Below are 13037 nucleotides of genomic sequence, written 5' to 3'. Positions count from 1 at the left end.
GGGCCACGTCCCCCGCTCCTCCCAGCGCAGGCTCCTTTCCAGCAGCCCCCTCGGCAGAAGGCGGCTCAGGGCTCCCCTCTGCCCCCCCGGCCGGCTCCGCTCCGGCCCCGCTCCCGCCACGGCCCCGCTCGGCTCTGCACGGGGAAGGAACGCGCCCAGCCCCGGCCCGACACCCCCGGGGGCCGCGCACCGGGGGGACTGTCCCCGGGGGTCACTGCCCGGGGGTCCCTCCTCGGGGGTGACTTACCGGGGCTCCCTCCCCGGGGGTCACTTGCCAGGGGTTGTTCACCGCGGGTCATTCACCGGGGGTCCCTCCCCAGGGGTCACTTACCGGGGCTTCTCCCCCGCGGGTCGCTCACCGGGGGTCACTTACTGGGGGTCGCTCACCAGCGGCCACTCGCCGGGGGCCGCGCACGGGGGGTCCTTCCCCCGGGGCCGCGCACCGGGGGCCACTCGCCGGGGGTCTTGGGGCCGCTGCCCGGGGTCTCTGCCCGGGGGCCGCTCAGCGGCAGCGCTCCCGCTCCCGGCCCCGCCCCGCCCGCTCCCACCCAAACCCCACCAACCGCCCCTCTCGGCCCCGCCCCCGCCCCGCCCAATCCCCGCCTCGCCCCGCCCACTCCGCCGCCTCCCATTGGCTGCGCACGTTCGGCCCTGGAGCGAGGAGCGCGCGGGGAGCGTTGCCTGGAAACCGGCCAGGGAATCCCGGGAATCCTCGAGGCGCCGGCGCTGCCCCCCCACTCCTGGAGCAGCGGCCGGGCCCGCCCGGGGAGCGGGCACTCAGCGCCCGGCTGCGGCCGCCAAAACGGGCAGGGAAGCAGGCGCGCGGGAGGCGGGCTCCGGGCCCCGGGCAGCGAGGAGCCCTAAAAAGAACAAAAGTGTTGGAAGAGAGGGAACTCATCGCACCGTCACAGAACAGGCTGAGGTGGAAGGGACCCACGAGGAGCGTCGAGTCCGAGCCTTTGCCCGGCACAGCACCGACCCCAAGAGTCACACCGTGTGCCTGAACTCTGCCAGATCACAGTCCAGCATCAGCTTCATGTGCCGTGAGGCCCCACGTGTGTGTTTGCTCCCCGTGTCTAGTGGGAGAGATGACACTCCCTTAGAGTGGAATAAAGATTATCCTAGGCTGGAACTGGCAGCTGTGATAAACTGTATCCCGAGAGCATTTAACTGGTAGCAGTTTTCCCTGGGCTCTAGCTTGCTATTTATTATAGTTATTTGCAGACAGGAAAGGGGAGAGAATTAAAAAATCTCTTTCTCCTTGCCCCCTCCACAACAAGTTTGAGGACATGTGGGTGTTGAAACATAGCTTAACAAACAGTCCAGCCTTGAGAGAGTGGGGAGAGCACAGGGGGGCTCAGTTTAACCGTTTGTCTGGTTTTCTTCCTTTCGAAGGAGGATTTATTTTTCTTAGGTGGGAAATTGCCAAAAATAGACAGCAAAATCAGACTGCAGTTCAGAGATCACACTCTCATCTCTGTGGAACCAGATCAAGAGAATGCTGTGGGTACAGTGAAGCCACCCCTGTACATTTGGGGTGGGCTGGGGAGTGCATATGAGGCATGTGAGTTGTTGCTCTCCTGTGCAAAAGGTCTATAAGGGTCATGCAGTTACACTGAGCTGGATCCTGCATCCCATTAGGGTTTGTTAGGGGTTGTTTGTGGGGTTGTTTGTTGAGTGATATGGCACATTCCAACCTTCTGGAGGGGGGGCTTCAAAACTAAATTCAGCCTATGATTCTGTATGGGAGGTACATGGCTTTTGTCTCAGGTTTGATGGGGTAGATCATTACAGCAGCTAAATGGCCTCTACAGGTCTTGATACTAGGGTTTTTTTCTATTCTTTGTATTTAAGAACAGGAATAATTTATAAAAATAGGTTTTCTCAGGAGAGGGAGTTCTGCTGGTTGCAGCTGCTGCTGTGGCTGCATTTAGTCTTCACTTCTGGGTTATCTCTGTATCCAAGCAGGTGCCAGGGGCACTACTAAGTTGTTCCACAACATTGATACATGCATCTTGCATTATGCTGTGTTTATACTGCTTCTTATCCATGAAGGTTTTTTAGTATGAAATTGTAGAAGTGCTTTTTATCTCACTTTAAAAAAAAAAAAAAAGGCTTGGGACACACAGCAAAGATTATCTTGTACAGTTTGGGGTTTGTTTGGAGGAATTGAATGTTTCTCAAGAAAAACACACCATAACTTTCTGATTTTTTCCTCCATCTTGCTTGTGTCCATATTGAGACTGTGTAGGTTTTGGAGACTTTTTCCCCCCAATTTTTGGGCCACCTTGCCTTCTGATGTCATACAGATCAACCCAGGATGACAGGACACATGGAAGACCTGTGTCCACAAATTCCATGTGCAACCTGCCCAGAGAGCTCTGAATTGCTTTGCACAGCTCTGACCAAGGACCGATGATGGGCATGTGATTTTTAAGAAACAGATCAGTATCAGACTGGAATGTGTTGGTGCACACCTGTTCATTAATACTTAAATGGCCTGTTTTCTGTACAGCATCACTCCTGGGACTCTAGCAGGGGCAGTTTTAAGGCAGAAGATGATTGTAAATAAATTTTCAGAGGTGTTTTGGAGAGTCCCTTATTGCTGTCGGAGGTGGCTGTTGGACAATTCATTTGGGAGGGTGACTTGCATGCTTTGTTGTAAGAGTGACTCCAGAATTCAGGAGCATTGGCAAGTGCAGTGAGATGAGTCTGAGGCTGTGGATCACATGGGACTGTTTCCTCCCTGCTGTCTTTTAGGATGAAATTTGCAGGGAGATGGTTTATGTGTATCATTCCTTAAGGAACAGGAGAGACACTCCCATGATGGGGACAGATGACACTGGCAGTGAGGATGGCACGGCCCAGGTTTGTTCCTGCAGACACCCCAAAACTTATCTTTCCATGGTGGGTTTTGCTGCATGAGATGAGCTTGCCCAGAATGGCAGCAGGGCCTGGGTTCTGCCGTGATCCTCAGCACCCAGAGCCTTTCTGCCCAGCCCTGCAGTGCCCAGAGGAGCTGAGGCTGCACCACAGAGGCAGTTCAACAGTGGAACTGAGCAATGTGATCTCATGCTTAATTAAACACTCGAGATGTTAACAGGATTTCTGGTGCATGCCTTATGGCCCAGTGAGCAAAGCTACTGGAGCAACTAAAACCAGCTCTTACTGGTGTGTCCTTAGCACATCCTCTACTGAGGCTACTGGATAGGCCAGCAGATATTCCCTAGGGATCACTGCCATGCTAAACCCATGTTAGATTCTGTATCCAATGGAACACACTGCAGGGGTGTTCATTTTAGGGTAGGGTGGGTCAGCACTGTGAGTAAAGACCTACCTTGTTCTGAAATGTACTTTTCAGGTTGTCTCTGTTCCTGCTCGCAGGTACAGTGTGCTTTTGCTGGGTCATAAATCCTTCCTAAGCATGGCTTTGAGCTTTGGAACCTTTATTTCTGCTTTTTTGGCAGTGAGATGCTGTGTCATAGCTCTGTGATCCGAAACACTGGAATGGCAAAACAGGGCACAGTCTGTCCTTGTCTCGGTAATTACAGCAAGGCTTTTTGCCTGGCACTTATTTTTCTTTGGAAGTAAATCTCACTGGTCCTCCAGAACTGAGGTTGTACACTGGCACCTGAACAACATGTGCAGATCCCAGAATATTCCTTCTTGCCCTTGAAGACTCCAGGCCTGGGAATGGAGCTCCTCTGTGCTTGTGTCAAACTATATCCAAAGACTGCGTGTGGCAGCTAGAAATAAACTTCTGTGAGCTTCCAGAAATAATGGGTAGGGCTAGGCAAGAGTGTAAGTTTAAGGCTATTTAATTCTTCCGTGTGTAAACCACAGGAGAAAGCCACGTGCTGTAAACATCCCCACCTCCAAAAGCGTGCTGGAACACGGAATAGAGTTCAGCATTTTCCCTACGAAGATAAAACAGGTCTGGGTAAAACCGAGTCTTCTGGAGAATGCTCTCAGTGACACCAGTGCCATGTGGGAAGGGAGCACATTCCTGCTGCTCCCTCCCCACAACCTCACACACTGCTGTGCAATAAGGACACTGCTCTCAGCTGAAGGATTTGTTTTCTGTTTCTTCTTCCCCAGCAGACTCACGGGCTGCGCTTTCCTTTGTCATACTTGGAAGCACTGAAGCAGATTTGGAGTAGCAGCACTGTTCATGTTAAAGAGCTTAACCTCACCTCAGATGAAGAGAAGGCAAACCTTGCCTTGTCCCTGTGGAGTGAATGTCTGATTGAAGTTCTTTGATGCTTCTGTGAATTAGCTGCTCCTCTAAAGGAGTGTTTCTGTCTATTAAGCATCTCCTGAGAGCAAGGCTTATTAAATTACTTTTTTATCCATCCAGCCTCTGGTTTGTGGTGCTGTCTAAACAAATACTTGCTTTTCTTTCCTCAGTTTTAGGAAACTGGGCATGGGGAAAAACAGGTAAGCTGCTCAGTGTCTAGTGAGCTACAGCTCCATGTCTGGGGATGCACAAAGTCACTCCTAGTAACACCAATGCTGTGGTATCCCCTTCCATCTGGAGAGCTGCTAAAGTTATACATGGGGCAGGATCCAGAACCTTGGGCATAGAACAGTAACTTGTTTTTTTTCATTTGTAAAGTTCAGCAGCAAGAAAACACGTTTGTTCAGTTTGACTGCCCTGACAGGACAGAAGCTTCTCAGTAGAAGCTGTGTGTGTGTAACAGTTTGTTTGGATACATGTTCAGAATAAAGACAAGTGCCAGAAATATTCAAACACACAAAATATCTTTTATTGCAGTGAGAATAATAATAATAGTAATAAACTTAGCAAGAGGAATTAAAAACTAAAAAGGATACAAAATAATTACCTTATCAGGTGGCATTAAAACAAATACTACGAACAGCATTTAATACAGTATTAACTAGTGAAAAGGGATACCAAAAAAGGATCTTAACACAATATTATGGATAACACGATATTGGTTAGTAAAAAGGGAAACTAAAGGAAAAATACTGTAAACATAAAAGGGGAATTAAAGAAACACTAAAAGGATATTAAAAAGTTTGTTCTCTCAGTTGCTTCCTGTCAATAAACTGTGCTTACCCACACAGACAGGCCAGGGCTGCCAGGATCTGCAGCAGCTGGTCGGTGCCCGTGCTTAGCGGGCGTCCCCATGGAACAACACAGTCTCCATGGCAGGATGAGGATCGCTCACCCCAGCAGTCCTGACACCCCATTTTATCAGCTCTGCATTACACCACGTAGGGTCAGTACCCAGTATAAGGTGATGCCTGAGTGGCAGCCAAACCCCGCCTGTTCATCACCTGATAGCAACAGTCTGTGCATGCCCTGCTGTAGGGCAAGGGGTGAGCGACCCCTGCCCACAGAATCTGCCTCTCACCAGCATCTTTCTCACCCCTATGTATGACCTCTACCATTGTGTTTCAAGGGTAGATGTATCTATCTTGCAATATGTAGCAAAACCAAGGAAGAACTCAGCTCTGATAATAGGGGATATCAGGCTGACTTGCTAAAAAGCACAATGGACCTTACAATTAGCTTGTGCCATGAAGTTACATTGTACCATACTCTGGCTGGTTTCACATCCTAATATGATTCCATTCTCACGCCTCTATGCTCCATTGATCATCTAATTCAAAAGTACCCCCGTTAAAATTGGCATTAAAAATCATTCAAAATTTTAATTCATCTTCAAACACCGAAATAGATTTGAAATGAGGTTAATGAGAACAGTGGGGGGAAAAAAAACACCCGAACCCAAAACCAAAACAACCCCAAAACTGTTTATTTTTCCATTGTATTTTAAACAAGGAAGGTTTGTAGAGCAGCAGAAAACAGGACACGTGAGCAGGTGTGACAGTCAGACTGGGGCTTGTTGCACTGGTTCCAGTGCTCTTTGCTTCAGTGTAACTGGTCATTTTGAGATGAGACTGGGGAAACTGGGCTGCCAGGGCAGAGACCACTGGCTGGCCCCACTGGTTTTTGCTGGGCAGTGGGTAATTTCTGCCTCACTTGTCAGAACCAGCCCACGGTTATCAGGGAATGGGGTAGTGGTGAATTTGGCTTTCAGACTAAACTGAGGTTAAACTTACACATATTCAAAAGAATAAACTGATGTTGGAGTGCAGATACTCAAAATCCTGAAGACCTTTTGAAACCTTTTTTGTGTGTCAGTCCTACGGCCGAAGCTCTTCCCGCAGTCGGGGCACTGGTGGGGCTTCCCTTACTGGTGGGTCCGTTGGTGTTTGGTCAACTTAGAGCTCTGAGTGAAGCTCTTCCCACATTCCAAGCATTTGTAGGGCCTCTCCCCGGTGTGGAGGCGCTGGTGACTGATTAGGGCAGAGCTGTGGGCGAAGCTCTTCCCACACTCCCCACACTTGTAGGGCCTCTCTCCTGTGTGGATGCGCCGGTGGGTGACAAGGGTGAAGTTCCGGTTGAAGCCCTTCCCGCAGTCGGTGCAGCGGAAGGGCCTCTCATCCGTGTGCGTCCGCTCATGCAGGAGGAGATTGGAGCTGGTGTGAAACCTCTTCCCACATTCCAAGCACTTGTAGGACCGTTCCCCAGTGTGGATGCGCTGGTGGGTGTGGAGGTGGGAGCTCTGGTTGAAGGTTTTCCCACATTCCCCACATGTGTAGGGCCGTTCCCCTGTGTGGATGTGCTGATGTTTGCGGAGGCTGGAGTTGTCACTGAAGCTCTTCCCACATTCTGAACACTTGTAGGGCCGTTCCCCAGTGTGGATGCGCTCGTGGGTGAGGAGGTTGGACCTTTCACTGAAGCTCTTCCCACATTCCCTACACGTGTGGGGACGCTCCCCAGTGTGGATGTGCTTGTGCCGGATCAGGTGGAAGCTCTTCCTGAAGCTCTTCCCACATTCCCCACACCTGTAGGGCTGTTCCCCAGTGTGGATTCGCTGGTGGCTGAGGAGGCTGGAGCTGTCCCTGAAGCTCTTCCCACATTCCCTACACTTGTAGGGCCGTTCCCCAGTGTGGATGTGCTGATGCCGGATCAGGTGGGCGCTCTTCCTGAAGCTCTTCCCACATTCCAAGCACCTGAAGGGCTTCTCCCTGCTGGGAGGCTGATCAGGGACCACCAGCTCAGAGCTCCCCCTCAAGCTCCGGCCGCCTTCCCGGCGCAGGCTGGCTCTTTCCTCCTCAGAGCACCCTGGGCTGGCTTTGGAGCCCCTCCTGCGGGGGGATCTCCGGCCCTTTTCCTCCCCGCTGCCTTCCTGCGCCGGGGAGCCCTTCAAAACGGCCTCTCCCACCAGGGTCTCACGGGGGGATTTGTCCTCCGCGCTCTCCCTCCTCAGCTCGGGGCCTGGGGCAGGAAGCAAGAAGGACAGGCAGGGGATTTGCCTCCGGCCCACAGGGAAGGCCAAGGACATCCCCCCAACTCCAGCCCCGGCAGGACGGCGGCGCCAGCGGGGTTGTCCTGCAGCCGGGGCCATGCTGGGCTGACAGAGCCAGCACAACACCCGCCCAAAGGGACACTGACTTCCTCCTCACCTGCCTGGGGGGCCCAAGGCATCTTCCTCTTCCTCGCAGCCTCCTCCTCCATCCGACCAAGCTTTGGGAAAGACAAATCCTGATGGGGGGAAAACAAGGGCTGAGCGCGTTGGCTTGGGGGTTCCTCCTGCCCAAATCCATCTCTAGAACTCACTGGGCCTCCTGTGTCCATAAAAACCTCCCAAACACCAAGATTCAGCTCAGAAAAAGTCAAACCACCAGGATTCAGGCAAACAACCTCTCAGAAATAGCAAGATGAAGCCCCCCCCCCGACTGCAAAAAGTTGAGATTCAGGAAAAAAATACTCAAGAATATGAAAATCCTGTCTAAAAAAGTGCTCCCAAGCCTTCCCCCATTGTGGTCTGGCCCCTCTGTGGTTCAGAGGGTCTCCCCTGTCTGGGATGCTGGGGGTCCCACTTTGGGATGCTGGGACTGTTGGGGGTCCCAAGGGTCCGTTCTCCTCTGACTCTCACCTTCAGGGTGCCACGTTCCCAGACACTCCCCCTCTCCAGGTACCCCACTCTGTTGTCCCAGGGATCCCAGGGGTCCCTGCTGTCCAGGCTACCCCTTCTCTGCCCCCCCCCCCCATTTCTGGACTTTGCCTTTCCAAGGATACCAGGGATCCCCACTGTCTTACTGTGCTGCTCTGAACCAGCAGAGCAGCTGGAGAACAGATGGTGGTAAAGTGTAGTCAGTGCCAACTGTTTTAAGGTTCTTTGGCCCAAAGAAATGTGTGTGCCCTGAGAATAGGGCTGACACGTGAGAGGCTGCTCCAGGGGTCTGCAAGAGGCCTTGTGCTCTGCTCGGCCCCAGCACTGGCTGGTCCCAACACCCCCGGCTGCCCCCGGCCCTGGGCAGCTCTGCTGCCACAGGCTGTGCCCTCACTGTGGCCCTGCAATGGCCCTGCCTGTCCCTCACCCGTGGCCCTGCCCGTGGCCCTGTCCCTTGGCTCTCTCTCTGCCAGCTCAGTGTGGGGCACACGGGCTGGGGGTCCCTCCCAAGCCCCCCGGGCAGCCGGCGTTGGCTGGGGGGATGTGAGGGCTGGGCCTGCTCAGCACAGCCCCGGCCTCGTGCCCAGCGCCTCTTTCCTGCCCCACACAAGAGCTTCCCGGCCCCCCAGGGCTCCCCTGCTGCTGCCTCTGCTCCTGGCCCTGCCTTTGCTGCTCCCTTGGCTGGGGCAGCGGCTGCAGGGGGGGATGGCAGCAGCTTCAGCTCCACGGCACTTCCTGGGGGGAGCTCAGCCCGGGGGGACGGGCAGGGACCTGATGGGGATGGACAGGGGCCCAGCAGGGACAGCCAGGGCCTGCAGGGGAAGGCACAGGGACAACCTGGCCCCCCACACTGCCACCACTGTCTCTGCTCCTCCTTGCAGGCTCCGTGGCCAGGCACAGTTTGTGTTCCTGGGTGCCCACCATCTCAGCACTTGGAGACGCTCAAATCAGCGCCCGCAGCTCTGCAGCAAAGCCCCAGCTCACCTGGCACACAGGGGATGGACACAGCACCTGCTCGGGGATGGGCACTCACAGCTTTGTTCCTTCCCCACCACAGGGCTCTCCTTCCTCAGCAGCACCTCTGCCTTGCACTTATTCTCAGCCTCACCTCAGGGACAGCTCTGGGCTCACCTCCGCGCCACTTCTCAGCCTCACCTCAGGGCCTGGGCTCAAGGACAGGAACCTGCAGGGAGGGGACATCATGGGCAAGCTGAGGGCTGCCTGCTTGCACTGGCCTCTGGGCTTCCTTCTCCTTCTACAACCATACCAGAACTCAGCCTGCTTTCCTAACACCACACATTTACAGACTAACCTTGGAGATAGATATGGACAGACATCTCTATCACCCTGGGGATGGAGCCTCAAGCATGTGCTGCCATAGGAATGGCAATCACAGAATCAGCTGGGTTGGAAAAGACCTCCGAGATCATCAAGTCCAACCCCTGATCCAACCCCGCTGTGCTTCCCAGACCATGGCACTGAGGCCACATCCACTCTCACCTTCAACACCTCCAGGGACACTGACTCCACCCCCTCCCTGCCCAGCCCATTCCAAGGCCTGATTACTCTCTCAGCAAAAAATTGCTTCCCAATATCCAACCTAAACCTCTCCTGGCACAGCTCCAGACCCAGCCCTCTTGTCCTACTGCTGCTTCCTGGCAGAACAGCCCCACCCCCACCTGGCTCCAACCTCCTGGCAGGGACTTGCAGACAGTCAGGAGGTCTCCCCTGAGCCTCCTCTTCTCCAGCCTCAACACCCCCAGCTCCCTCAGCCTCTCCTCACACCACTTGTGCCCCACTCCCTTCCCCAGCCTCGCTGCTCTTCTCTGCACCTGCTCCAGCCCCTCCAGGGCCTTCCTCAGCTCAGGGGCCCAGAGCTGGACACAGCACTCCAGGGGTGGCCTCACCAGCGCTCAGTCCAGCCCAACAATCCCTTCCCTGCTCCTGCTGCCACACTCTTCCTCACACAGGCCACCAGCCATTGGCCCTCTTGGCCACCTGGCCACACTCTGCCTCCTCTTCAGCTTCCTGCCCATCCCCACTCCCAGCTCCCTTTCTGCCTGCCTGCTCTCCAGACACTCTGGCCCCAGCCCGGGGGGCTGACGGGGCTTCTTGTGGCCAAAGGGCAGGACCCGGCCCTTGGCCTGCTGGAACCTCATCCCCTTGCAATCAGCCCATGGATCCAGCTGGGCCAGGTCCCTCTGCAGAGCCCTCCTGCCTTCCAGCACATCAACACACCCCCAGCTTGGGGTCACCTGCACATTTGCTCATGAAATGCCTAGTTCTGCAGCAGCTGCAGATGCTCAAGGGGCAGCAGGACCAAGTCAGGGGCCTGGGGGGGCCTGGGGGGCTTTGGGGTGTGGGAGGGTCCTGGGGGAGCTGGGGAGGGGCTTTGGGGATTGGGGGTACAAATCAGGACAAACCAGTACAGACCAGTACCTCCTCACTGCTCCCCAGATCTCTCCTGGAGCTGGGTCACCTTGTCCTGGGACACCTGAGCCCCCTCCGGTGCCCTCCCAGTAGAGCCCAGTGCCCCCAGTACAGCCCACTGTGTTCCAGTCCTAGGGTGCCGAGTGATCCCTCTTGGGGGGGTTTGAAAGGATTTGAAGGGGGGGGGGGAGATTTGGGGGGATCTGGGGGGGGGGTTGGATTAGAATTTGGGGGGTTTTGGGGTGCTTTGGGTGCATTTAGGGGAGTTAAAAAGGGGTCTTGGGAGGTCAAAGGGATCTGTAGGGGGAAAGGATTAAAAGGAAAATGGGGGTTGGGAGACATTTGGGGGGGGTTAATGATGTCTAGGGGGAAAGAGGAGGGGCAGCACCAAGAGCAGCTGAGTCCTGAGACCCCCCTGGGGTTCCCAAGATGTTCTTGGTGTCCCTAATTCCCCCCTTAACACCCTGAGACCCCCCTGCTGTCTCCAATGTCCCCAGGGCCTCCCCATGGCCATAATTCCTCCTAATTCCACTGCCCCCATACCCCTCCCCACTGCCTCCAAACCCCATCCCTGATGTCCCCAACCCTCCATCTCACCCCAGGAGCCCCCCCTGGACCCTCTGACACCAAAAACATCCCCCCTCCCTGCCACACTCATAGAAAGGCCAAGGGCATCTGGGGACACACTGGGGACAGTCGGGGGGCTTTGGGGGGCACTGGGTGATTACTGGGGGATACTGGGACAAACTGGGGGGAACCAGGGGGCACTGGGAGGACTGGGGGGTTACTGAAAGACACTGAGAGGACACTGGGAGGGACTGGGGGGGAACTGGGCACACTGGGGGGCACTGGAAGAGAACTGGGGACTTACTGGGGGATACCAGGACACATGAGGGGGACACTGGGAGGTTACTGGGCCATACTGGGGGTAACTGGGTGCTCCCTGGGATACATTGGGTGGTCACTGGAGGGTTACTGGGCCATACTGAGGGTCACTGGGAGGTTATTGGGATATACTGGGGGCACTGGGATCCCCTTACCCGGATGTAGTATATCTCCCCCCTCTGATTTTGGGGAGCATCCCTAGGACCCCTCCCCTGGGGGCTGGGGGACCCCCCAAACCCACTGCTGGGCTTTAGGAGACTCCACAAAATCCCCTCAAAACCCTTGAAATCCCCTCATAAATCCACCCCAAGACCCATCGAAACCTCCTCAAGAACTCTCCTAAGAGACCTCATCCACCCCGGGCCCCCTAAACCCTCTCAGTGACCCGCAAAACACACCTGGGACCCCCCAAGCCCATTCAGGGATCCCCCCGGTCCCTCTAAGGGAGACTCAAAGCTGCCTGGAACCCGATAAACCCCCTAGAGACCACAAAAACTGCTGCAAATGTCCCTGCAAAACCCACCCAGGACCCCCAAACCCCCTCAGTGATCCCCCAAGCCCACCTGTGACCCCCCAATCTCCTCAGTAACCCAACCTCCCTGAGAGACTCCCAAACCCCTTCAGGGACCGTCAACCTCCCTTCTCGAGTCCCCTCAGGACACCGAACCCCCTCAGGGACCCCTCAAAATCTCCTCGGGAACCCCCGAACTCCTCTGCTAAGCCCTCCCGAGCCCTCCAGCCTTCCCACCCGCAGCCCCCGAGGGGATCCCCAGACCCCGCTCCCCCCGCAGACCCCCCCAGCTCACACACCCAGCGCAGCTTTTCCCGGGGCCGCCGCCCCCGAATCCTCCACGCGCCAAAGATGGCGCCCTTCGCGCGCTTCGGGCGGAGACACCCCCGCCGCAGCCAATCAGCGCGCGGCCACGCCCCCTGCCCGCCCTCCGCCCCGCCCCCGCCTCGCGCGGGGCACCCCGGGAGATTCCCCAGTCAGTGCCGGGAACAGCCCCGGCAGCGCAGCCCCCGAGGGCACCCGGTGTGCTGGGGCTGGAGAGGACCCTCCTCAGCCTGGGCAGCAGGGCTGCGGGGGGGATTCCCTGACCCTCCCCAGATGGGCCCTTCCTGCCCACCAGCTCCTGCTCCAAACGGCTCCCACACACCCCGGGCCACTTGTCCCACTTGGGCACTGGAGCTGCCCCAGGGCATCTCTGGGCAGTGGCCAGCTCTGGGACTGCTCTGGCAAGTCATGGCCTGAAGCCACGAGTGTGGAATTTAGGAGACACTTGAAACCTCTGCAGAACAGAACTCTTGATAATTGCTGAAGGCTTCCTGGCCAGCATTGCCAGACCTTTATTTTCTTACTTTTTTTTTAATTTCAACAATTTTTCTCCACTTGTTTTCATTGACAACATCTTCTATATATTCTATTAAGCTGATTCTTTCATTGTGTACATGAATAGTTTTGTGTAGCTACTTATCAAAGTAAATATCCCACCAGTGATTCAGTTATGGAAACCTGGCTCAGAGGAAGCTCCTGAGTTTTGGGGCACCTTTCATCTCTCTTTGGTTTTTCCTCTCCCTATTTTTGTCTTGAAAAAGCTCTCCAGGATGTGTGTGCCTGGGAGTGTTTTCACACCCTGAGCTGTGCCCTGTGCCATGGGACAGGGGACAAATGCACCTTCCAGAGAAATCTGCCCCTCCTGCTCACAGAAGCCCTCTGAGTGCCCAGGTGAG

The 13037-nt window shown here is 55.4% G+C and overlaps 1 protein-coding gene and 2 pseudogenes across 1 annotated transcript in view; 1 reads left to right on the top strand and 2 right to left on the bottom strand.

Annotated features, from left to right (window-relative positions):
• LOC127474807 (zinc finger protein 501-like) overlaps positions 1-9240 on the bottom strand; it is a 118227-nt pseudogene extending 108987 nt beyond the window's left edge.
• Positions 1-13037, top strand: part of LOC127474809 (uncharacterized) — a 1721191-nt pseudogene that overhangs the window by 300706 nt on the left and 1407448 nt on the right.
• The window catches only part of LOC127474829 (zinc finger protein 850-like), a 151199-nt gene that overhangs the window by 1517 nt on the left and 136645 nt on the right, over positions 1-13037 (bottom strand). The window contains 1 exon segment of the mRNA XM_051796132.1: positions 6179-7065. Coding sequence (XP_051652092.1) covers positions 6179-7065 — 887 coding nt within the window.

This window comes from Manacus candei, unplaced genomic scaffold (genome assembly GCF_025592945.1).
Source record: "Manacus candei isolate 608988 ecotype Guabito, Panama unplaced genomic scaffold, ASM2559294v1 h1tg000045l, whole genome shotgun sequence".
Taxonomy (NCBI): Eukaryota; Metazoa; Chordata; class Aves; order Passeriformes; family Pipridae; genus Manacus; species Manacus candei.
The sequence above is the reverse complement of the archived record's forward strand: the minus strand, read 5'-3'. Positions and strand labels throughout refer to the sequence as shown.